Below are 27089 nucleotides of genomic sequence, written 5' to 3' on the forward strand. Positions count from 1 at the left end.
GCACATATTACAGGCGTTGTATCTCCTCAGCGCTTTTTCCCGCCGTTAAAGATGTGTGTAGCTGTTGCCTAGCAACCTTTCTCTGGCAGTTTTGTATGCTTTTGCTAAGGTAAAACTTAGCTTTACCGTAAAAATGGCAACAAGAAAGAAAATGACTGTCACTGAGGTTTTATCCTTGCTTGAGAACATTGATGATGCAGAGTCTGATGGAGGAGCAGAGAGCGATGTCTCTTGGTCTCTTGACAGTTCGTCTGACACTGATTCTGAGAGTGATTCAGAGTTTATTATCTGTCCTAATATAACAGAACTATTTATTCATTCTAGATTTCATTAGAGGCTGCATAAAATTGTTTCCGATTCGTGTGGTCCAAACATATCCGATAATGCTAAAGCATTGTAAACTCCAAAAGTCAAAATGTATTGAATAAAGACAGATGTAATCATTTCCAAAATTCACAATATGTTTTTATCTAACGAAATATTCTGCTTCATTTTATATTTGTTGACATTTTGACTTTCAAAAACAACATTTTAACTGCGGTGAAAAACTTTGATCTCCAGCTTGCCGGATGCAAATTGCGGAAAGCAAATTGCGGCATGCACTTTTGTGGGAGGTCTAGTAGCTCTTACACAATAATATCACGAACATATTATATTATGTATGCTTAAATTACCCCACATTTTTTCATAAAACATGACCATAGAAGCTTTGAAGTAAATATAACATGACAAAAATGACATTCACTGCTGTCTGGTATGAACAGTCAAAATGACCGCTATTGGCAGTTCTAGTAGTTCTAGAATTCCGGTAGTGCTAGTGTTAAATCCATCCAAGGTTAAAAAACATTGTCATTTTGTCAAAATATCATTTTAAAATGACCTCAATTCTCAGAGATCCCCAAACGGTTTGCGCGAAGCTGTTCAAAAGATTCAGTTTCCTTAAACCCCACTGTAACGATAAAAACTTCCTATTCATCGGGAAGAAGGAGGCGGGAACCGGCGCACAATCAAAACATAATTTTAATATTCAAAATAAACAAAACAGCACGTCAGCCCCTCACGGCGACTGACACGCACAAATAAAAAGCAAACACATAAAATATTGTCCAGGCCTGGTCCTCTCTCGTCCTTCACGGTCGTCGCTCCAGTTTTATATCCTTCCATCTCCTACGTGGGACTCGATACTGGCGGTGGGGCGCAGGTGCAGCTCATCTCCAATCACTACACCTGGCCTCACTCCTCGTTCCCACGCCTCTCGGCCCCGCCCCACTCGCCACATACCCCCATCGCCCCTCGCAGGCCGGGGGGTACCCTCGAGACTGCGCTCTACTCCCCCCCCCCTTCCCTCCGGGGGGGACCGCTCACCTGGGGGTAGGACAGACGAGGCGAGAGAAAAGGAGATGGAAGGAGGAGCAACAGGGACGAGAGAGGGGAGAGAGGAAAAAAAAATCGCCTCCGCGGTGCCCGGCGGTGGCACTGGACGGCCCTCGGCGGACGGCACGACACTCCTCCGCCGCCCGGTGGACGGCGACGGCTCCTCCGATTTTGGGCAGCGGCAGGAGTCCCCCGTTCCCTGCCCCTCCGGATTCCATCGTGGAGGCGGCAGGCTCCGGCCCCCTGGCGAGTGGCGCCGACTCCTTCGCTCCCTCACGGACGGCAGCCGCCCCTCCATATCGTGGGAGCGGCCGGCAGCGAGCTCGCCCGTCCCCGGCAACTCGCTCCAGCCCACCGCCTCGAGCGTCCATGGCGGCACATACTTCGCCTGCTCGAGTGCACCGCGGATTCACCACAGCGGCGAGGGATCTTCAGCAGCGCGTCCCTCCTTCTCCCGGGCTTCGGCACCACTGTAACGATAAAAACTTCCTATTCATCGGGAAGAAGGAGGCGGGAACCGGCGCACAATCAAAACATAATTTTAATATTCAAAATAAACAAAACAGCACGTCAGCCCCTCACAGCGAATAAATAAAAAGCAAACACATAAAATATTGTCCAGGCCTGGTCCTCTCTCGTCCTTCACGGTCGTCGCTCCAGTTTTATATCCTTCCATCTCCTACGTGGGACTCGATACTGGCGGTGGGGCGCAGGTGCAGCTCATCTCCAATCACTACACCTGGCCTCACTCCTCGTTCCCACGCCTCTCGGCCCCGCCCCACTCGCCACACCCACCTTTCGGTAGCATACTGTGTTCTGATTGGTCAACTAACATAGTCAGGTTTGATTGGTTGTTCCGGACACAAGCTCATGGTAAACAATGCGTTAGCATCTTTTTGGGGTGAATTATGTCTTATTCCTCTCATCGCGAAGCAAACAGTAAAATAAAAAACTTTTTCTTCTGTGTGGGTGTATTCAAGCCGCGCGCTTCAGTTTGAATCTGAATAGCACGTTCAGCGCGGGGGCGTGGTCACATTAGATATAATGAAGGGAGACGTGAAAAACGGACATCGCGTTGTTTTCATATGGATTACTTTATCACAGAATATCTGTTAACAGCACTTGTTACACTTCATTTTAATGACGTGTTTATAAATGAAGATCAGCTCAGACAAAGGCTGCAGACAGCACACATACTGATAAGACGCTCGGGAGAAAACAGACACATAACTTCATAATCATACTTCGCGTTGTTCGATTCGGAGATGCTTGTTGGTCTAAATAAAGTTGGTAATGAACCCTCTTTTATGGCCAAACGCTTTGAAAATCCCGCCTTGTACTCACCGAGATTAGAAAAGCAGTCATCAGTGAAATGTTGTGAACACAAAAAAAGGGATTTGTTGTACTGCTCTGGTATTGTGGTAAAAATGAATTTTAGCCATTGTTTTTTCTGATCTTCATTCTTTGGCAGTGAAAATAAAACAAACTTGCCTTTACAATTAAAAACACACCGTCTCCTCGACATGATGCTATCACACCAACCAGAGCGTCTGTGTCGGGGGTGGGGCAGGTCAGAGTTCCGTTTCTCCCAAGACGGTAGGCGGAGATTATTATGCAAAGTGTTCCTAGTGACATACATAGAGATGGGCAAAAGATTTGAAATCTATAACGACTTGTTTCAGCGATTCAGAGTCGACTCCTTACTTTAGAAGCCAATAACTTTATAAATTGTGTACTTTTTGGTTTAATTACTTTGCACATTGTTTACACTGATGGACAGCTACATCATACACTGTAATACAGGTAATTTTTGATTTCTCATCTGTGTTGCTCTTTAATCAAAAATATTTGTACTGTCATGGATGTGAAATGGTTTGTGTAGTATTTAACTGGACCACCATCCTTCATATTCATGTATCGTCACAAAATCAGGATCAACAGAGTAAGTGGAAACTTTAGCTGTTCAATACAACACATGTGAGAACTTGTACTGTAAATAAACGTTGTTTTTTATTAATTTTGAAATATTTTTTTTCTTTACTTTGTGAAACAGTAACAAGATCGGCAGTTTAAGACATTAACTTGTAAGCAAAAAACACAAGATACTTCTCTTTTCAATATGAATAAGGCTTTATTAGATAAATCTAAGACATATAAACTAATTTAACACATAAACGCACGCACTCACACATTCACACAAGTTGCAGGAAGATAGAAAGTTAGGGAAAGATGAGTTTAAGAGAATGGAAATATGGAATCCCAAGTTTACAGCAATACGTTAAATTGCATAGACATGAACAGCCATCAATCACTTAATTAACCCTCGCAATGAGTTCCTCAATGAGGGTAAAATTATATTAGATACACCAGTAAAGGTCACAGTCTGGAGGTTATTTGCGTCTCGTGTGAAAGGGACTCCCGTTGAAAGGGGTATCCCGGTGTCGCTGATTGGCTGGAAGTTCAGTAGAGGCTGAAGTGACGTCTTGGGAAGCCCGTGGTTGTTGGGCGTTGGCTGAAGGTGCAGAGTTGTGTGTGCTGGTTGAAGTTGAACGGGCACCCGAGGTCAGGCGTCGGAGACTCTAAGTTACAAAACCTAACTCAGAACACGAAACTCTCAAACGGAAAAGAAAATAAATAAAGTTTGACGAGACTAAGTTGTGTTTCTTCTCATCATGGCTAAGTAGCAGCAGGCGTGCAGACTGAAGCACGCTGGAACCTCGCTCAAAGAACAATGATGACATACAGCATGGCTAAAAGCTAAAGCTAAGAAGCAAAGCTAAAAGCTAAAACTAAAAGCAGGCATGACTAGTAGCAGAAGCATAGCTAGAGACTAAAAGCAAGATTTTATGGTGTCCTGAGTATTTAAACTGGCCTGTTGGCCACACCTCAAATGTTGTCTTGACCAATCAGATATTGTCTTGGCTCGGGGGTATCATAAATCATATGTTTATCTTACCAAGCATGTGGTCCGAATTTTCCCACTTCTGATTCCTATAACACGAATATGATACATTTGACAAATAATTGATTGTCAGGACAACTTCAAGCAAGCAGATTCAATTACATAGATACTAGACATGACTATGTATCCTTAAGCTATCCCATAGTTATCAAAAGACATACACAATAAGTGATTATAACATGATAGTCGAATGTGTGGGTTACACATAAATGAATATGGAGTGAAGCGATGGACTGATTCATTTATAAGTCTTTTTGAGTTCATTCTGGTCCATATATATGTACAAAAGACAGTTTCTTTGCCATTCTCTTGAAAAACATTTCTGTGGAGACCAGAGGTTCAAAGCACTCTTTGCTTGGGACTTGTAGCACAGAATGTTTTATGACTTCGGCTCATGTTTCAAACCCAGCCCTGATCGACTCTTTAATTTGTCTGGTTCGAGTCATTTCTGTTACAAATATTATTACAATTTTCTTTATGCCATCACTCCAGTCTTCAGTGTGACATGTTCCTTCAGAAATCCTTCTATGCTGATTTTTATTCTTCTTATTATAATTATTATGAGACTTTGATACTTTTTTCAAGATTATTTAAAGAATTAAAACAAATGTATTTATTGATTTTTGTTTTTGACACATAAAAACTTTTACTTTCACTTTTGAAAAAATTTATGGATCCTTGCTGAATAAAAGTATTAATTTCATAAAAAAATAAAATCTAATAAAATACTTGACTCCAAAACTTTGAATAGCAGTGTAACTTTTTTCAGAAATGTATATGGGACACACTGGAATCATTAAGCTTGTGTGTTCAGTAGAGCTACTTAGTGACAGAAGGCGGTACATAAAGTATCTACCCTCAGAGTTAGTTAGATTACAGATCAGCAATTATGAGCTGCCTCCACACACACACACACACTGATGCAGGAAGGGAAGGTCAGTTGAAGAGCAGAACCCTGATTTACACTCTCACTGTCTTAATCATTAATGAATAATTTATGTAAATGGTACATCAGCATTTTCTACAACTCAATTGACTGATTGAATAAATTATAGCTCATACAACCTTGTACTGATTTGTAATGTTAATAGTAAGCATTTATTGTTAAAACTGACATATAATAGTGTGCTTAATAAAAAAAAAAATCAATAAAAATGAATTCATTAAAAAGTAATGCTATTGGTTATATCCATGTTACAGAACTGAATTCAGAAGTCGGTTCTGTTATTAGCGGTAAATCTCCATCATCTGCGCGGTTTCACATGAAGCAGAATTAACTACACAGCGCCACGACCATATTTTGTGCATGTTGTAACTCTGTGTAGTTAATTGTGCTCCATGTGAAAGCGTGCAGGTGATGGAGATTTACTGCTGATTACAGAACCGGCTTTAAATTTTTAAATGTTTGTCGGTTCCCGTCTCCTTCTTCCCGATGTACAAACATTGTTACATGTATGGTCACCGTAATTTTTCCAACTAAGACATGGATCAACATTATTGTCCAAAAATACAGACTTAACCCAATCCCTACCCCAAAACCTAACCTAACCCATAATTTATTCCTGAAATCAGAAGGAAATGATAGTTGTTTAACAAGGGTGGAGATACACATATTCCTGATTGTAAGCCTTAAACTGACATTTCCTGAAAAGTTATCTCTCAATTCTGACTGGTTGATTAGAATGATGTCCCTGGATCAACAAGGATGTCAGGCTCACCTAGTAATACACAAATTATGATTTTATACACTTTCAGAGAGACTTAAGCTTCTTTTTCATACAGTTCAAAGCAACTATATAGGCTACAATACCTCTGAAGGAACACTGGAGAAATGCAAATGAGGTTATTATAAGGCTGTATACTAAATAACCTGACATTGAGTGTGGTTTAAAGATATTGTTTGTTGCAGCAGGCTTTTGTCAGTGTTTCCCCTCTGATACTCAGCGTCAGATCTGGATGCTGGGTTTATTTTTGTTTCCCAGAGCAGAGGTAAAACGACAGGCCTTTTAAAGTCTTTCCATGCCAAAATAGCTTTGATTTTTATCACCACTGACAAATTTCATTTGCCTGTCAGATATCTATTTTCCCCATCAGCAGCCACGTGAAATCAGTTCTTCAATCTGTACCTGATGCTCAGTGGTTTCCTGACGCTGTTGGAAAGAGATTATGTCCCTCCTTATCCCCTCCAAGTCAGCTCATTATTCACATTTGGCTCTTTTGATCTTAAGACCGCATTACCCATGATGTCTTCAGTTGAGACTAAATGAAACTGACCTGCGTGGAAGCTTGAGTAATGTTTGCTTGGAGAAGTGTGGATGTGTGGCAACCTTTTATTTTGGGGCAGATGGACTCCTCCTCTCCACATGTCATTCCCTGTGCCATGTCTCTTCCTCTGTTTGTTTACAATCTCTTTTGTCATTCTCTCTTAAATCCTTAATCCTGCTCCATTTTTCTCTCTCCCTGACATCTGTGCCCTTCCCGCCCTGCCACCTTCCCCATTTATCTGCTGCCAGGTTCACTGACACAAGAACCAGTTCATTGTGTTTGCTCATGGAGGACTCCGGAGTGTGATTGTACTAAAAGTTGTTTGTAAAATGGTAAACAGTGGACACATGCCAACAGGACGCCTGTTGCTGCATCTGACAAAATATGCTTTTTGTGTCTGTGTAAATTCCTTCAAACAAAGACCTCTGTGAAGCAATCTTTTTAATTATTATTTTATAATAAATTAATACAATTGTTCATCACTCTTGCACAGAACAGAAGGCAGAAATGCTATGCGCTTTGTGTGCCAAATTGAACATGAGTAATGGTGCACATAGAGTATTTGAGGAATTTATTATTAATAGGAGCGCTTCACAAAAATCAACTGAAATTCAGCAAATACATGATAAATATATCTATAGAAAGCTTTAAATTAGTATTTAACAAAAATAAAACCTATCAAAAACAAATACTCTATTATAATAATCATAATCTGTATAGATGCATTTCTTAAAGGCGCATCTAATGAGGAGATGGCGAGCACTGCACATGACCAATTGGCTCATTGTTTGTCGTGGTCATCAATTCAAAGCGCAGCTTTTCCCAAAGCATTGGGAACTTTTATTTACTCCCCATGCTCCAACTTCTCCCTGATGCTCTGCATGGTGAACTGTCACCTGTATGCTAATGCGTGTGTGTATGTGTTGCGTATTGCGTAGGCGATGTATAATGTTTATAATAGGCTATAATCATTATAACAGTATTTCATACCTATGTGTGCTCTGCACGTATATGGGCACAATAAAAGGAGAGAAGCTAAATGAGCCAGAGTCTGGGCCCAACCCGAGCCTGATCTGTAGGGACCCGACAGGCTTGCAGATCTCTGTATTATTTGTCTCTTGATGGTGTTATGTGTGTCTTCTGCCTACCCTGTGTACCCACCCACGTCCCTAGCCCATAAGGAACTGCCCCTCTTGGAGTATATGGTTGAGTTTAGCCAGCTTGCCATTTTAACGGTGTTCAATGACGCTGTGTTAAACTCACTGTTTTGGATCGGGTCTAATTACCACCGCCCCATTGACCTCCCAGACACCACTGGACTGAGCTGGAGGGAAGCGATCATCTGGTGTCTGGAGAGCGTCTGGCCCTAATCCAGAGCACAGCCAGACCAAGAGCCCAGCCCTTCATTACCCTGCTGTGTGGAGCACAAGCCCGAGCTCACCAATGACGGAGAACCCAATCCCACAACCACCGAAAAGTCACTCCTCTCGCTCCCTTTCTGGGAGGGAGCGATATGTCAAGGATATGGACCTGTTTTGTTGTGTTTTCTCCCATGTGCTCTCCGTGACCCAGTTTCTCCCTCTTGTTGATGAATCATTTGATTCAGGTGTGTCTTGTCAATTACCCTCGTTTGGTCCTGCTTTTAAAGTGTTGTTTGCCCTATGTTTCCTTGTCCGGTATTGTTCATTTCTCGAAGGTGCTACGTGTGTCTTCTGTCTACCCTGTGTAACCCTTGGATGTTTAATAATGTTTGTTATCGTAAAACTCCTTCGTCTCCTCTCTCCTTCGCTCCCTCACAGTAAGCAGCTTTGACAATTACAGCTTATAGGCAATTGATGTGAATGCTCTGTGTGTATACGAGTATAAAACTAATTGGTGGAGATTTGCTTTGACCACTGCTGTTGTCAAAAGTACTGTACTTTTTTGTCACCCCAAAATAACTGTAGTGTACTTGTTTAACTTAAAAAAAAAAATTAGTACAAAATAACTATTACAAATGTTACATGTGAATGTTATACATATGGTAATCAGTCTGACTAATGCATTAAAATGTTTTCTTCTCCTTTAGCTGACATACCTTCCTCCTCCATGGGGCGAGTGTGTGACCAGAGCCCTGGATTCAGGCCTCTTTGAGGTGTACAGCGTGTCTGCCTGTCGCATTGAGTGTGAGACACGCTACATCATCGAAAACTGCAACTGCAGAATGGTCTACATGCCAGGTACGTCCAAACCTAGCAGTGCACGAAGCTATCCTTTTACTTCACACTCATCCTCTCTTACTTCTGCAGTACATTTTAATTTCAGTTTTCAGTTTCAGAGATTATTGTCATTTTACACAAAATATTGTCTAAGTATCAAAAAAAAAGTGTGCATGTAATGGTTATAATAATAATAATAATAATAACAATCTACATACAGTAAACGTATGTATGTCTCATATTCTGGTGGAAAGCATGTCAGCATTGGGCTGTGTGTAGTGATAACTCGATTCCTTGTGCATTAGTAGTTTGCATTTGGCAGCCAAAGCAAAACCTGACTAAACTTGTTTAGAAGAGGTCAGAGTATAGAATTTAATTCAGTTTTCTGTGGGTCAAAGGTGGTTTGTAACAAGCCCACAAACTGACAGCAAGGGCTTGTAAGCATAAACCATGACTTAACTTTACATATTCTATAATTTGAGAAGTGTGGAGGATCTCTACGCGAAATGAAACTTCATTTCTTCAGAAACATTCCATTTGAATTTCATTTCACTAATAAAAAAATAATTTGGGCCCATTGATATAAAGTCATCTCTAACTGTTGCTAAATGGTCTTTTAAAAGACGCAGTTTATTTCCATGATTTCATAATATGAATTCATGAACTTTTCATTGCGGCTTAATGCCATTTATGTGACATTCTTAATACCAATGTATGTTCTCCCATGATAGCTGATCTTTAAAGTTAGTGCTGCAGCCATTTTCATATTTTAAACTGGTCTCTTTTAATGAAACTATACGGTCTCCATTTTCTCCTATCTGATAAAACTTATTTTTTTTGTAATTTCATATTCATTCTAACCCATAGACGCCAACCTCAACCGCCTGCTACTTCAACTGGCACTCAAGACAGGACAATTATCATACAATTATCTCATAGATGATTAGTCCTCCATTCACACAGGTACCCTGCTCTAATACTGTAATTATAGATTCATTAACGGATTGTGACTGCCCTGTGGTGTACATCCAGGATACGTCTGATACATTTTGGCCAAGAGCAAGAGTAGACGAGCACAAAACTCTATTCCATATGGACACAAGCACTCCCAATTGTTTATTTTCTTGTCGTGCTGCTGAGATTGGCTAGGTGAAGGTTGGGTCTGTTTTTCTCCTTCTCAGAACATGTCCCCAGTGTTTCATTATTAATTTAAGAAGGCTGAATAAAGAAGAACTTTTCTTTGGCACTTAATGTTTGTCTGTTTCTTTGTTTTCCTTTCATTTCCAGGTGATTCTCCGTACTGCACTCCTGAACAGTATAAGGATTGTGCTGAACCTGCTCTGGGTGAGTGTATTTTTCATCTACACACACACACACTGGTTAACGTGTTTGATGGGGGCATTCCATAGATGTAGTGGTTTTTATACTGTGCAAACAATACTGTACCCTACCCCTAATCCTCTCCCTCAAAGAAACCCCTTTGCACTTTTAGATTTAACGCGGGAACCAAAAATGTTAAAAAAGATTACTTATATCATAATCTTTAGGGGGATTTGGCATTTGGTTCCTATAAGGTAGGGAATACCAGTACACATACTCTCTCTACACATTTGCATATACACATGTTAAACATAGTCGGAACAATTCAGAATTTCACTTTATTTACTTTAATACATTGCAAAGTTTGTATTCCATTTTTTTAAATGCTACTTGATTTGACCTCCTTGTTTGAGTAAAAAATATCAATCAGATGTGATGCATAAAGGAGACATCCAAAATGATCAGTGCTGGGGTACTTCTGGGCCAGGATTGAGAACCACTGTACTTCTCAATTTCAGATTCTGCTAAATAGGCTGCATCCAAAATTGCATAGTCTCAATTTCTGAAATAAGTACTTTTGAAAAAGTACATACTGTACTTGACATAGCACGACACAACAAAACAAGAGTGATTCTGTTGTTATCAACAAAACTCTATTCGAAAGCAGGATTTGTTTTGTTTCTCACTTTCACGGTTTGACTCCGGATATGCACAAGTCTCTATTCAGCAGACCTTCATGACTTCATGACTTACTGCACTGACCCTCCAAATAATCCAATTACATGGGCAAAACTCATGAAAACAGCATATACTGTCACACTATTATTCTCTTCCTCCTCTGTAGCAGTGTTTTGCTCTTAGGCAGCATCCTTAAAAAAAGTAAAAGGGTAAACGGCAGAACAAAAAGTAAACTGAATGTTATTGACCAGATCTGTTTGTTTGTTTGTGTGTTTGTGTCTCTCTTTTACAGCAGTTGAAAGCAGTAGTTATTAGACACTAGAAAGCATTATATATAATCTTCACAAGCTTCACCCAATTAGACTGTATTAACTCTTCATGGAGAAAACTTTGAAAGTATTCTTCAGTTCTCTTACAAAATATTTGATTCCTCTTGACACTGATACTTATTTATTGAACCTTTGTGAACTGGCTCGAATTAATTCATTATTTTGGAAATATTTTCAGGGAAAACAAAGACTTGAGCTGTTTTGTGCACCATGCCTACCAACAGAATGCATTCTGTCTCTCATTAACTCCCTCTCTATGTACCATCTGACCGTATATACCAGCGGTCTGTCCCACACAAAATAAGCAAGTTGGCTCTATGTTCACTAATTATCTTTTGCTAACGAGGAAATTCAAATTGGAGCACAGCTAGGACTGTAAATTTTCAAACATCTCAGGTGCTCAGCACACAATCTGTTTCCAAAGACTTCCCTAGGTTATTTATGTGTGTAATTTAAATTTTTTTTAACCTTTTTCTTAGAATTCTCTGTACACAATCATTAAAAATAAAGCCAATAGAGTATGAAGAGGGACAGACTTCCACGCCTGGAAAAGTTTCATTCTCTGACCTCAGTTGATAAGTAAAGGCACAACGGCACAGCACAATGGGCTGAACACCTTGTCCAAAACTCTCGCTGCTCACTTCCAAATCCTTGACAGCTGGTTCTTGTCTTTGACAAAGTGGAGAGGAAATTATCACCAACTCCAACTTTCTCTTCACGGCACCCTGAGAGAAGAAATATGTATTTTTGTTTTCACCAGAACAATATGCAGATGAACACATTTAAAAATAAATGCGAGGCTATTAGAGGTATGAAATGGAAATTGCTAAAGCAAAAAACAAATAAATAATTATAATAATAAAATAAAAAGAACAGAATGAGTGAGGAATTGATAATGATAGAAAACACTTAGAGAAAGAACAATCAACAAGCAAAATGTTAATCAAGAGATGTTCAGAATGTAATAATAATATACAGTTCTGCTTACAGCACAATGTGCACGACTGTATACTGCGTTCCAAAGCAGTATCCAATGAGGAAATATTATGCAATGTTACACAAAACTGATGACTGATGAAAAATAAAGCAGAATCCCAGTAAAAAAGATTGTCTGGTAAATGTATTCCATATACAGAATATGATACAATATTTGCATATTTACCATATTTTAATTGAAGATATGTCATAATAGCAACACTGGGTGCAAGTTAAGTGATTTCACTGAATTATAAAGCAAAGATGTCTAGAATGTGCATCTAATTCATTGAAATACTCAAAAGTAACCCCAGTAAAATAACTATTACATTTAAAATAATAATATTAGTAACAACATGCCACTCGGGGTCTAATTGTATGTTTTCATTTTAAAAATGAAAATTATAATTTTACTACACAAATCTAAAAACATTTCTGCCCACACATCCCTCATTAACAGACACACACACACACACACACAAAATAAAAATAAACAATTTTGATATTCAACATAATACAATTTCATAAATCACCTTTTCCCAGAAAACAGACAATTGAATCAGTTAACCAGACTAATTCTCACAAATGGTAATATTCAGATGAAATAAAAAAAATAGACAACATGAAAAATAGCATAGCCTTTCATCAAAAGTGTTGAGATGAGATTGTACCTGCATAGTCAAAATAAAATAAAAAATAAGTTGGGATGGTCAACTTACATCTTACCTCTCTGTACCAATCTTTATTATTCTATAAATGAAAAAGGCCAAATATAATAAAGATTGTAGTTGAAATAGCTAGCCACATTAGAAATTGAAGGTGTGGAATACCTTTGTGGTTTTGAGCACATGGATCTGCTATTAGCGGCAATGTTTGGAGAAAATGAGATGTGAACAATGCTTTTAAGTTTATACAGAATGATGGCTTTAGCACAAGATTATAGCAGATTTAATAGTCTTGTGTGTGTGTGTGTGTGTGTGTGTGTGTGTGTGTATTCTGTTCATTTGCCTGTGAGTGTGTGTGTCAAGGAGGTTAAATCCGACTTAATTCTCCAATTAAATGATGAGACTTTAGCATCATCTCCAATGGCAGGGTTGAGAAAGGGGATGGAAGTGAGGAGAAGAATCAAAGGTGGAGATAGAAAAGGTCAGGGATGGATGAATTTAAAAATGTTTCTTTGAAAGGTCAGATTACATCTTCAGGTCATGCATGTTATGAACTGATTAGAAATCTGAGGAAGGCACAGCCAAGAGCAAAAGATTTCAGCCCTTGGCAACAGACAAGAAAATAGCAAATTATTATCTTTTGTTGTTTTGTAAGATAACTAATTTTACAGTAAATATGTTTCATCTGTCCATTAATCAGTCTTCTGTTTTTCGGTAAGTTTCTCTAGAAAGCACTTTGACAATGTTATCCTTGCAGTTTATCAGATTCAAAGTGGTGGCTTTTATCAAAATGCTTGCAGTGTCTTTCTTGAGGTAATCAAAAGTGCAACATGTGATATTTTTCTAAGCTGTCAAGAGTTGACAGTAGCAAATTGAAAGTGTTCTGAAAAGGCCAAAAGTTGAATTATACTTCAATCAGTGTGTGTGTGTGTGTGTGTGTGTGTGTGTGTGTGTGTGTGTGTGTGTGTCAAGGAGACACTGAAAAGACCCTCTGTGTGCAGAGAAGGATAAGACGACCTCATGTTCTTTACATTGTCAGTTGTTCTACAAGGAATGTCATACATAGAACCCAGGAGTGCTGCCTGCAGAAATAATTGACATTCTCCCTTTCTTCCCGGTACCCTTTCCCGTCTCTCATCATTTCCCTTTCCTCTTTTCTTTTTCCTCTCTACTATACACTTTCATGCTTTCCGTAGCTGCTCTGTCAGCTGTTGAAGGCACAAGCTGCATCTGCAGGAGCCCCTGTAACATGACTCGATACAACAAAGAGCTTTCCATGGTCAAGATCCCCAGTAAAACCTCTGCTCGCTACCTGGAGAAGAAGTTCAACCGATCAGAGAAGTACATCACGTGAGTACGCTCCTCACATCCATGTTGAAAGTCACTTTCCCCTCGAATACATAAAAACATCTTTGAATTCAGCATTCAAAAGGGCTTTTTTAATGTATGTTGCAACTTTCTATCACTTTCCAAACTTTTTAATTGTTGTCCTTGTAATACCTTTCACAGGTTTTAACTTTACCTCATTACTGCCACCAATTTGTTAAAGTAGCAGTTAATATTCCACCTCATATCAAGATCACAGGGATATGGAGCTTGTTAATGATCACAAGCCTGCACTTTTCTAGCAGAGATGAGCGGTGGTGTTATTAGATTTGAGAACAATTCTGAAATTATGAATTGACCATTTTATTCACAAGATTTAATTAAATTGGACATGAACCACAGGTTAAATTGAAATGACGGGAAGAGGAATTTAATGAATTGCAATTCAAGGTCACAAAACAAAATGATTTAGGATGACCAATAATTAAAAAAATATTTAGATATATGAATGTGTTTCAAAGGCGGCACATTTTTGATGAAAAATAAAATTGAAGAAAAAAAATCTTCTGAACAGTAATGCTTCGGGAAAGTGCAATGTGACTGTTTGGTAATATGTTTATTCATAATGAAAAGTATAATTAAAAATGATACACTACACCTAAACAATTGGGTTGCTTTTGAATTGTAATCTATTTTAATCTACATATTAAATTCAGAATTATTAAAATTAAAATGTATAATTGTTCAAGTAAATTTAGGAAATTAATTTGACCTGAATTGGCATTGCTGTTCCACTAAGGATGAGGAAATGGACACTGGAATGTGGGAGAAAGAAAACTCTTGTAACTCACCCCTGTGTGTTATTGTCCTAATTAAGGAGCTTTGGAAATGATGCCTCAATTTATAGACATGCTTCTTTACAATAACAGCAACATTAGGACAGCAAGACATTTGATGTGGCTCTAAGATATTTATTTCTCCTCTAGACATCTAGCTGAACACTTTTGCTTTGTTTCAGGAAGATTCAGGGAGTTGTTCTTCAGTATAGTGACAGACATCACATCCTCTCCATTCATTAGTTCATCGTCATAGCGATAAGCTTGTGATTGATGTGTCTGAGACGTGGAACTATTGGGAATAGTGACTCTCTCACTCTCTCACACACCCACACACACACACACACACACACACACAGACAGATGTTGCTCAACTGCAGAGTCAATTAAATCAGCATAAAGCAGACAGGATATCATCACTCTGGTGTCCCACAAGAGTGATAAGTTTCTCTAGACTGCTTCATTTTATGATAACAGAAAAAAACTTGTTTACTTTAACTCCTCCACACATGCACGCAAGTTATCAGTTATCATGCCAAGATCATTCATCTCTGCAGCATAATAGAGAAGTAATGAATGGTTGAGATAATGCCAGTGTAAGTGTTGTCAAAGTTTCGAGGTTAGCCCTCTTGTACAGTAGCCCAGTCTTGAGTGTGTGTTTGGGAAAAATTAAAAAATTAAAATATTATATCCTTCCGTAAAACTGTATCTCTTTTATATAAGAGTAAATGTCAACAAATGCAGAAGTAATCTATTCAGTACCACCAGAAACACTAGAATAACTAGATCTAACTGTAGTGCTGATATATTGTTGGTAACGATTTCCTTAACTTGAGGTCCTATCTTAAGCATCCACATCATTCCATTGGTCATTTGGTTGTTATTTCTGTTGCATCACACTGGGTAGCTCTGTATATACAGTGAAGTCTCACTGATTTAAAATCCAGCTCCACTTAACATTAAACATCAAAAATCTTCTACTTGGCTGTGTCAGTCAACATATTTGTTTCTTGTGTGCACAGATGAATTACTTGCAGCAAACATGTTTTCTGTATCACTTTATGTTTTCTGTTTTACATGTATCAAAATTGAACTTCAAAACATTACTCTGTGTTCTGTTGATGCAGGGATAATATCCTAGTTCTGGATGTGTTCTTTGAGGCTCTGAATTATGAGACCATAGAGCAGAAGAAAGCATATGAGGTGGCGGGTCTACTAGGTATCACAGCACACTGTAGTATGAATACTGTGTCTTTCAACTTTTTTCTCTCTGTTCCTATAAATCAAAGATATTTTTATGTTGCAGGGGATATTGGTGGTCAGATGGGTTTGTTTATCGGTGCAAGTATCCTGACCATACTGGAGCTATTTGATTATGCATATGAGGTACGTAAGTACACTTTCAACATTATAATCAATCATTTTCTCTATTTGATCTCTTCTGCTAATGTAAATGGCCGTTTTGACTTTAACCAAAATAAAATTAAGCAATTGATACACATTCTTCCATTTTTTAAAGATATTTGAAACCCAAAATAAAAGTTTGCACAGAGAACTTCTCATTAAAACAATTAAAAATCAAATAAAGGGTTTAGTTTGAACAATACAAAAAGGTATGAAAAACAGTCTCTCTCTGAAAACAAATTTCCATTTCCATCACCTTTTCGGATTCCAAAAAAACCCTGTACAATCACCTACATTTTGCGAAGGAAGCAGATTTGGAAACTGATTCTTCTCATTAGGGTTAAATTCCCTTTCACTGTAACCTTGAAACATTTTTAATTGTTCTGTTGTAAAAGCAGATTGTAATTTCTGTAGTACTTGTGTAACAATTCGAATGGATCACAGGGGTAGAAAGGGGAAGCAGAATGCCAGAATGCACTCCTCTACATTCACCACGGACACCACCTTCACTCCGTGGCGCTGTGTGAGAGACTTCAAACTAGTGCTTGTGTTTTTGGCTGCCATGCTTCCCAGTGATTGATGCACTGGTTGGCAATGGCCGAAAACCCCTCAAGGAAGCCTTATTACACCAAACGATACACCACAGATATCAAAACACTCTGAAAAAGAATAAGAAATTTAAAAAAAGAGAGAAAGCAACTTTTCTTGCCACACACGCAAATGCCACTCACACGCAACAAACGCTCCTAACACTCGCTCAACAGACGCTCACGCATATGCAGAGAGAGTGAGAAAGAGAGAGAGAGAGAGATTCCCCTAGACACAGTGATGGCTGCTGAAATCTTCACTCTGTCTCTAGTGTAGAATGAATGACACTCTGATGGAGAGTTTCATCATAATGAGCCTTCATTAATTCTGCATTGCTGCTGTTCTCTTGGCTCTATGGACAGCCGCCAGCACAGGCCCTCACACCACTTATACCCTCAGGGGCACACACACACACACACTCATTTCACACTCTGTCCTGTCCAGTTTTGATGGATTTTTTGATGCAAGATCACTTTAAATGGTCAGCCTTCATCTTAAAATTATTTTCTTAAATTTAAGCATCTTTGGATTTTAAGCTAAACGAAGCACAAAAACAAAAGAAACACTAAAGCATTTAGCTTAATTGGAAATGCATGAGAACTATACATGCCCAATGAGATTTTAGCTTTAAAATATGGTCATCTTAAGAACTGACCTATTACCTAGCAATTAATTAATTTTTTTTTTTTTTACATTTTAATGTGACCTAAGTTATATTCATGAGCTAGGCCTTTATCATATTAGGATGAGAATTGCCCAAATAATTTCACATGACCAAAAAAATATTCCAATAAAAGCACAGCAAACTCAACAATGATAAACAAGCTGCTCACAGAAATTATAGAGGTTATAGCGATTACCAAAGTGAGTCCTTGAATGTATATGTGTGATAATTCATACAATAATGAAAGTTCTCGCCTTCCTAAACTATCCCTTTAAGTATGAACCTTTATCAAATTTGAGATTGCATCTAAATCTACTACACTCTTAAAAATAACAATTCTAAAAGGTGGTTTTCACAGCAGTGCTTAGAAGAACCATGTTTGTTTTCCCAAAGAACATTTTGTGGTTTTGTGATTATAAATAGATACCAGTAAAGAATCTATGTTTTTAAGAGTATACAATCACTATAACAACCACATAAACAGTCAATCAAAGATCTCAATCAATTCTTACCACTATCAAACGGGCTTTGGCATCCACCAATGCCAATGATTTTCACTGGAACAATTCCTAAATTATGTTATACACTAATTAGCAATTCATGACACTGCATTTGTATTCTACCTTCTGTCAACCTTTTACATTTTGCCTTTCTACTACTCTCTAATCTCAAATACTGTATTTTAGAGACCAAATTCCCAATAAAACTATATATATATTCTGCTTCTGCTGTCAGACAACAGGATGAATATGAAATGGTGACTGAGAAATGGCCCATTAAGACTACATAACCAGCTCCCCATTTCCAAGCTGTTAATCTGCACTAAAACCCTGATTTATAATCGAAATGTCATCCAAATCAAATGCACATAAAGTCAATGGCTGTGCTGTTTTCAGCTATATTTACAGATAAAATTATCACAGATTAGAAAAAAAAAACAGAATATATCTACAGTATTTTAAGTGAATTTGCTACAACTCTCAGCCACTCACTGAACAGAACAGACACAAAGAGAAGACCTTGCATGGCAGTACCAATGAGTTTATCCAAGAAATCATTCAAGAAGTCATTCTAAATTGGTATGAAAACTCACAAAATCTAGCAACTGAGTCACTAAGTTGGCTACACTGTTGACATCACCATCAAGAAGTTCAGTTTGTTTTGATTTATTGAAGTTCTCAGGCTGTTTTATTGGCCTAAATAAAAGTATTAAAAAAGATTCCATTCCTGTGACATTTGAGACGGGTGACGCTGAGATCATTTGTTCATTGCCAACATGGGGATCTGCAGAGCCATTTTTTGAACTGAAAGCTAGACCAAAATGCATGAATTTCCAAATCCAAATTCCCATTTTCAATTCCTTTGACTTCCTGATCCTGTTTTCCATTGATGGTCAGTGCCCTGGGCTGCAGCCCATGTCGCTGATTTGATTATCACAGCGCTGGCAAATAATGATCTTTTCAAAGCTGTTCTGAAGACAGCAGTTTGAGACCTGATTTGGCAGTGAATAAGATGGTGGTTTTTGATGTGTGCTGGCAGGTAGTGAAGGAGAAACTGCTGGACCTGCTGAACCGAGAGGAGGAGAAAGAGAGTCATGGAGAGGATGTGGTAAAAAAAAGTTTCAATTAATTTATTTAGATATCACGAACCCAGTGCATGGAATGACTGTGTTGTGCCTCAGGTGCACAGTTTTAAGAACATCTGTGTTTTTTTCTCAGAGTACCTGTGATCCGGTGGTAAACCACTCCGAATCGATTAGCCACACGGTCAGCGTTCCCCTCCAGACCACCCTGGGCACCCTAGAGGAGATTGCCTGCTGAGCACCGTAACCCCTCCACACCAACAGAGGGAGCCGGGCCACTCCACTCCAATGGGTGAAGGACAAAGTAAACCAAGGGAAAAGTCTCTGTTGCTATTTCTCATCATGTTATCTTTTTGGCAGAAACATGAGACCTAGAAGCCAAGGAGCTTCTCAAGGAACATGAGGACCCCAAAGTTTCTCACAAACACCATCTGTTTGTTCTGGACTCATGAAGGAAAGCAGAAGCTTGTGAAACCTGTCTGGACAGTCCCTTGTAAAAATAAGACAAACATGAAAACACGAGCATGTGAGGAACTGCAGATGCGCACAGCCTCGGCATGTTCTCACGTCCTCTCTTTCTCCCTGTGCCCAGACGTCATTTTGAAGTCTACTGCCAAAACACTGTAAATTATCAACGGATAAAATGTTGCGAAGCTGTTCTAACTGTGCATGTGTCAGTTTCATGTGTTACAATATAGTTTTCTCAAACTTTTCATCCTCTTTCACGTGTGGAGACAGTTTTGTCTTCTTGTGCTGTGTTTCTACATCTCACTTGGCTTCTTGATGTATCAGGGATGCATCATAAAACTGAGAGACCATTTCTTCTTTCCTTTTTTTATTTTTTTACCCTTCATAGAAAAGCCAAATGGGTCACGGTACAATGGCAGCCATTATGAGCCCATTGTGGCTGTGAATGACTCTTCTACATGCTTTCTGGATCCCATTTGAAAAATGAAGAACAGAGAGTACAAAAAAAAAGTGTTTTTGTCGCTTTCTGCATAAGAATATAGTCATGCAACTAGCGGTTTTCATTTTGTTACATGTGAGAGGTGTTAATTTGTAATTTAAAGCTGATATTAGAAAACTGATATGATCTTTCATGCTTCTAATACAGAGTTGAGAGATACATCAGCACTTTTCAGAGATTTTTTTGGGCGGCGATCATAATTTCACTTTCCCAACTATCGTAAGTGGGATGTTTTCAAACATATAAAGGATTTAGAGGAGTTCATGGTGGTTTATTATGTGAGTTGACGCTGTAATGTTGTCTTTGTCTCATCTCATCTCTTCATTTCAGAGCTCTTCATCTTTGCTGGGGTTAATTAACGCTGAAATTATCATATGTTATCTGCTATTTACTATGTTCCCACGGTGTTTTTTGATGATGGATGATAGACAGCTCAAAGGTGTGATTATGTTCTTGTCTGCTCTTGAACTAAATGTGAGGTTCTTGTTACACTATACATCAGTATGAATGAAACCTCAACTGACCCAATAATTCTACAACATGTACAGTGTTTCAGCCAAAATTCATTAACTGATGCCAAATCATTCGTGCTGAAAATAATGAAAGGAGGGTCAGTTCTGGGTGACGAGAGTGAGCTTGATTGCATTTCTCAATTTAACACTCTTCAATATTCAATTTAAAGATATTGACCAGCACAAATTTCAGTCACAGTATGAAAAACAAGAATTAGAGTTTGTGTGTTAAAACTGTAGGTGAAACTTTTGAACAAATTGTTCTGGGACATGAAGGCCACTGGCTGACAAGTAACACCAGAAATTTGTTGAGAAGCTCCTAGAATCTATAAAAAGGTATTTAATCGGGTTTAATAAACCCAGGCCTTCACACGTGACCTAGGGCCCCTTTGTCCAATCAGATTTGAGCTAGAGGATTTCTTAGAAGATTATTAGTAGTTATTATTTTCATGCCCCCTTCTGGAGCAACAGTATTAAGAGGCATGATTTGCACCTTTATCATAATGCAAAATTTATAAACATTATAATTTTCCACAAGGAATAGAATAATGAATGTGTGCTATGGGTTGTTTGTGGCATGTGAGAGGGCCATGTGATTGTGTGACTACAGACACATGTTGCTTAATGTGTGTTATATTTTATTCTATAAATATAGTAGGTAAAAAAAAGAAGCAAATATCCAGTCTGAACAGTTTTCTGATTTGCAAAGTATCCGTGACTGAATGTAAATGTTTTTTAGTTGTATCATTTGCAATTGAATTTGCTAATCAAATGTAATGGGCTATGGAGGATGAATGTGTTGTCCTTATTTGCCCTAAAATCTGATGATTTATTCTAAATATGTCAAAGATAAAGCTGTAAACCTCAAGGTTTCAAGCACATGCATAGAAGAAGAAAAAAAACAACCAAACATGTACAAACTACAAACGCAGAAACCCACAGCATCTGTCCATACAGTACTTAAAAAACAGTAAATTATGAAGTTACTCATAATGTTAAACAGTAATTTTAGTGAACTCTTTCTTGCCATGCGGACAAACACCAAAGGGGTGTCACATCACCTTTGCTATTTTTTCATTAGGAGAAACCTGAGGAGTTGATGGTTTCTAACACCAATGTATAAATGCTCCAGTACCTCAGACCTTAGAGATGAAAACAATAAAGTCTACATGGATTACAGCACCTGTGTCTTTGCCTCTGTCTGTCTATCTAGCGGTCTATCTATCTACAAATATGTATGTATATGTTCTGTATTGTTTTCATCATAAGTCTATTTCACTTTCGCAATGATATCCACTGCTTCTAATCTAATTTGATTGAAATGTTTTTCTTGCTGTCCCTTTATCATTTCTTGTTACTCGGGTGCACTGTTGCTGTTTTATGCCTGTGTGCGTGAGCACGGGCGAAGGTTACGCATGTCTGTCTAGGTTGTCAGAAACAAATGGAGAAATACAGTTTTGACAGCATGTGATTATTCATGCCTCTATGTGGTAAAGAAGAAACAGAGAAGCGAAGATGCAAAAAACTCAATTTCATTTAACAAAAACAAGTTCGTTTTTTGCCACCCTTATAAACGAAGATACACATAAACAAACATCACAGAGAACAAAAGAGATGTCTTAGAGTTCTGAGTGCAAGGGCTCTGCTGTGCCATTTACTTCTTAGAAAAACAAGCTAGCAGCTATTATCAACTTAATTGCTACAGCTACATACGTTGTGCAGATGTTAGAGTCACATAGCTTTCACATTGCTGTTCATTGCCATCCTTTTCACATTAATTGTTTGAAACAGAAAGGTTTGTTTATGTGTATTATGTGTGTGTGTGTATTAGCATCAAACGTGGGTAAGATTAGGTTTGATGACACCATTTTTTTCTCTTGACCATAGATGACACAAAATCTCATCTCAACACATTTAATGAAGGTCTATGTTCTTCTTGCCATTTCATCCAAATATCAACATTTGTGAGATTTAGTCAGATAAAATGGTTTAGAGGTTAATCTAATTTTGCTTGGAAAAATATAATGTATATGATATAGTATATGATATACTATATCATGTTGAATATCAAAGGTTTTTGTGTTTATATTTAATTAGAAATTTGTAGACATGTTTTTTGGATTTGTGGAATAAGATAATTGTAAACAACAAATAAATAAATAAAATACGTCTTTTTTATTATTTTATTTTTTAAGTGAAAAGGCAAGAATAGACCCTTGGGGTAAGATGCCATATCTTCAATTAAAAAATGGGCAATTAAATATTTATATATTCATATACTCTTATTTAAGTAATGGAATAAATTTACTTTCTTTTACTGGGATACTGCCTTCACTGTCATCAGTTATTAAATTATTCGATTTTAATTAAATGGTCAAAACTATTTTAAATAGAATAGCTGATTTAGTATTTTATATTAATGACACTTTAATATATAAATACACATACATAAATAAATAAATAAATACACTGCAGAGTAGAACAGAATATTATGAAATGATTGACTAAATATGTGCTTGAGCAGTTCACTGAGTCGAAACTGTTTTTCTTCTTTAACTGCAGTTTAATTGTAGTGATTTCCCACAATGATTCAGATGACTGAATTGTCACACACAAACTTTAAAGGATACAGAACCTACACAGTTTCACCTAATCTCATGTTAATCTTGAGTACCTATAGAGTATTACGGCATCCTTCATATATCCAAAAAGTCTTCAGTTTTATCATATTTCTAAAAGAAAAATACAGCTTTCCGATTCTCTCCGGAAAAAGCAGAGCTCCTGGAGGCGTGCAGTGGGAGGAGTTATAATAGTGATGTTTCGTGTTGTTTACATTAACGTATATTCACTTATGTGCTGATTTCCAACAAATTAAAGAAATCTGATGCAGTTGTACTTACATGAATGGGGTCTTTTATAACAGGGACGGCTCCATGTTTTAATAGCAAACGATGTGCAAATCCAGCATCGACCTGGGCCTTGTTTAGAAAACAGTCGTCACTGAAATGACCAGAACACACAAACGTACTTGATACACTCCATTGCTACCCTGGAAAAACAAACTGCATCCAATGTTCATGTAATGCTGGGTACTTGGGGAAGCTGAACACGGTGAACTTTCCCTCACATCCAAAAAATGCACTTATTTTCTCGAACAAACCCTATGCAGCGCTGCTGGCGATTTTTAAGCGCGTTGATGTGCGCGATCTCGAGAGAAATGCTCATATAAGGAGTTTCGTTCTGCTCTACATCATTAGATCCACGATTCAGGAAAAAAACTGCCAAAACTTGTACCAACCCGGAAGATTTTCGGCACAAAAATTCTCAGTCATTCTTCTAAATTATTTTTTACAACTTTGGCCATGTTTAGCATGAGAAACCATCTCTTTAACACTGTGAACAAGTCTGAATACACGAAACACCATTGAACCCCCCCCCCCCCCCCCTTAAGATTTCAGGTATGAGACTGACAGGACATTCACAGAAATCACAATCACAAAAAGTGATTTTGCACATTAGTTCCCCACTTAAATATTAGAATATGTTGCATAAATTATAAGAAGCAGTTATGTTGAGGACAAGTCATATGCTATCCCTTGTCGCCCTTGTTCACTGCCTCTGAGAGGCAGCTGGCTAATTAAAAGGCATATACCCTGATGATAAGGGCACTGCACTGTGAAAACAATGAGGCCTGGGGAAATCATTGCCATTTCATACAGTTGCCCAACAACTCTAATGATGAGCGTGGCATTTGTGTCAGCTACAGTATTTGACACCACTTTACAACATTCTAATTTACTGAATTGCACCTGTACAAGTTGGTTTGATTATATCCGCTATGCACTAATCAACTGCACACAGATGTTGTCAATAGACTTTAACTTCAGAAGAGCAACGACATTCTCAATTATCGATATACTTGTTATTATTGTGCTGTATTTCAGTATCAGTCGGGCATGATTGAACATGACACTAAGGCATGTCATGTCAGCTCTGTCATGTTGAAAATCTGTCTGGAACATTTAAAGCCTCAAATCTGTGGTTTATTCATTATAAATTATTTAGGAATTTGATGACATGAAGCCAATCTGTTAAAGAAAATACGGTGTCTGTATAAGCCTCCCGAGGCTAAACAACAAGTGCGGCCAGAAGATGTTCTGCAAGAGGTAATTTATCTAAATCCTTAAAGATGACACAAAGCTTTTATTTTCCTGCTCATCTAACATGTATAGAATACTAATTCCGCTTAAAAGTGTTCCACAAATCACCCTTTAACTATTCAGCTCACATTCCCAGTTTGATATGTGATATATAGCCTATAAGTAATTCATAAGAAAACAGTATGTGTAGCTAGAAGATGTTATTTGTGTAGGAGTACTGTAGCAACTGCTGTTTTTTTTTTTTTTTTAAACGTTTTTTTTTTTTTTTACCTTTTTACAGTTTTTATAGCTCTGGTGTGATTAACATTCAATCAGTCAAAGTCTTCAGGAAATCAAACATAATGATTGTATTACATCGCTTCCATTTTTGTTCATTTTCACATTCATAGGAGTTGTCATAGGAGAATTAGAGATTGTTCGCCAGTCAGAAGACCCTGCCATGGACTGGCCATATTGCCCTGCCTTTGGCCAAAGTACTGGGATAGCTTCCCTGCAAACCTATGGATGGATGTTTTACCATTTTTCAGTAATAATGACACTAATGAAATCACCCACCACGTGCCCTCTTCTGTTTTTTGCAAGGCATTGCATGTGGACGTAATACACAAACAAAATGAAACTAGCAAAAGTAATGAAAAAACAGACAACTACAAGCAGAAGCTGGTGGTTTATTCATTAAAAGAATAATCACACATGCTTCTTCATAAATTTTCGTTTTTATAAGCCAAACAGAATTCATGCCAAAGACTTGTTTGTGAAACTAGCTATCCTCCGCCTCATAGGTCACTTTGCATACATTTTTGCAGATATTCAGTTGGCTTAAAGTTATGAATTAGGAAATAAGGTAAATCTGCATCATAACTGCAAAAAAAAAGTTTGTTGTCAGGAAAGAAACTGTACAAAAATGACACCTTTAGGGGTACGACAGCTTGTAAGCGGGGCAGTATCCTCAAAGATAAATTTGTTGTGCCTGTAGTACGTTAAGGTACTAATGTATCCTTTAGTCCACAATGGCAAGCTGTCACACCCCTAAAGGTACAAATTTTGCAACAATTTTTTTCTCATTAATTTTTTAGCAAGTCATAATGCCAGCAGTGCTGTTTTCATCATGGCATGTCTGACGTAACAGGCAGATAATCAAGCCTCAGGATGCTTCTGGAACATTTTAAATGACTGCTATGTAATGAAAATCCTTACACAACCCTGTAGAGTCTGAACAGCAAAGCAAAACTGCAAAGGCCCAGTGCAGATGACACAAAAAGATGATCTAATTACAACATTATGAAAGTTTGTTTCTGCCACTGGATAAAAATATTAAAAAGGTAATTTTGACTTTCAATCTCACAATTCAGATTTTTTTCACCTTGCAATTATTCTATATCTTGCAATTATTTTATACCTATCCCTTATTTCTCTTTTTTCACCATTGAATAAAAAATGTAAAAAGTAATTGGGACTTTTAATCTCTCAATTCTGACTTTTTTCCACAGAATCTCCAGTTTAGATGAAGATAACATGTCAGAATTGCCTTTTTTATATTATGGTGGAACCAGGCCTTGAGTATCGGTTGCTGTCATGATATTTGGTGAACATAAATAAATGTAGGCCATGATAACGCTAAACAGGCTACTGTTTGGTCAAAGTTATTGATGTTGCCCTTTAGCAGCGTTATTAGCAATGGCCCTAATGATACACAACACAATGCAGTGTAAATCACCATGTTGTCAAACTCATATGCTACACAAAAGACTCATAAATAAATAAACAAGTGAATGAGAATATTGTTTCCTCCCAGAGATGAATCTATTTTACCTTTTCAGTATAGTAATATCACACTGCCTGTGAGTTGTTTGCTTCAGCTTCGCTTTTCAGCGTCTTCAAAAAATGTTGTGTTTGTGATATTAAGATTCTGTGCCAGTAATAGAAATCCGTGCCTCTGCCAAGACTTCCATACTATTGAGATCAATTGCCACCCATTTTAATTGCTTTTTCTTCTTCTTCCCATCCGTCTTATAGGGCAAGCAAAATGTTCCAGAACTTAATTGCTCGAGAGGGAGAATGAGACTGAGACAGGATTACTTCAAAGGATCTTTCTGCCACCAAACAAATACCGGTCCCTCCTACACAATCAAACAAAAGTCAATTAGCAAGCATCACATCCCCTCCTTCTCAGTCCAATTAGAAAGATGGAAGTCTTTCACACAAATATGCCACTGCTCAGAGACCTGAGAAGTAAAGCTGGTGAAAGATAGCTGAGCTTTCAATGAGTTCAGGCCTTCTGTCT

At 37.9% G+C, this 27089-nt stretch overlaps 1 protein-coding gene across 4 annotated transcripts in view; it reads left to right on the plus strand.

Annotated features, from left to right (window-relative positions):
• Window positions 1-21824, plus strand: part of asic2 (acid-sensing (proton-gated) ion channel 2) — a 317641-nt gene extending 295817 nt beyond the window's left edge. For all 4 annotated transcript variants that reach the window (XM_026208293.1, XM_026208299.1, XM_026208285.1 and 1 more), the window contains 7 exons: window positions 8670-8820; window positions 10087-10143; window positions 13963-14116; window positions 16056-16147; window positions 16235-16314; window positions 19124-19192; window positions 19303-21824. In XM_026208293.1, the coding sequence (XP_026064078.1) occupies window positions 8670-8820; window positions 10087-10143; window positions 13963-14116; window positions 16056-16147; window positions 16235-16314; window positions 19124-19192; window positions 19303-19404 (705 nt within the window). In that variant the 3' untranslated portion in view covers window positions 19405-21824. The remainder of the gene's footprint in view (window positions 1-8669; window positions 8821-10086; window positions 10144-13962; window positions 14117-16055; window positions 16148-16234; window positions 16315-19123; window positions 19193-19302) is intronic.
• Window positions 21825-27089: the final 5265 nt, after the last annotated feature.

Source organism: Carassius auratus, chromosome 3 (genome assembly GCF_003368295.1).
Source record: "Carassius auratus strain Wakin chromosome 3, ASM336829v1, whole genome shotgun sequence".
Classification (NCBI taxonomy): domain Eukaryota; kingdom Metazoa; phylum Chordata; class Actinopteri; order Cypriniformes; family Cyprinidae; genus Carassius; species Carassius auratus.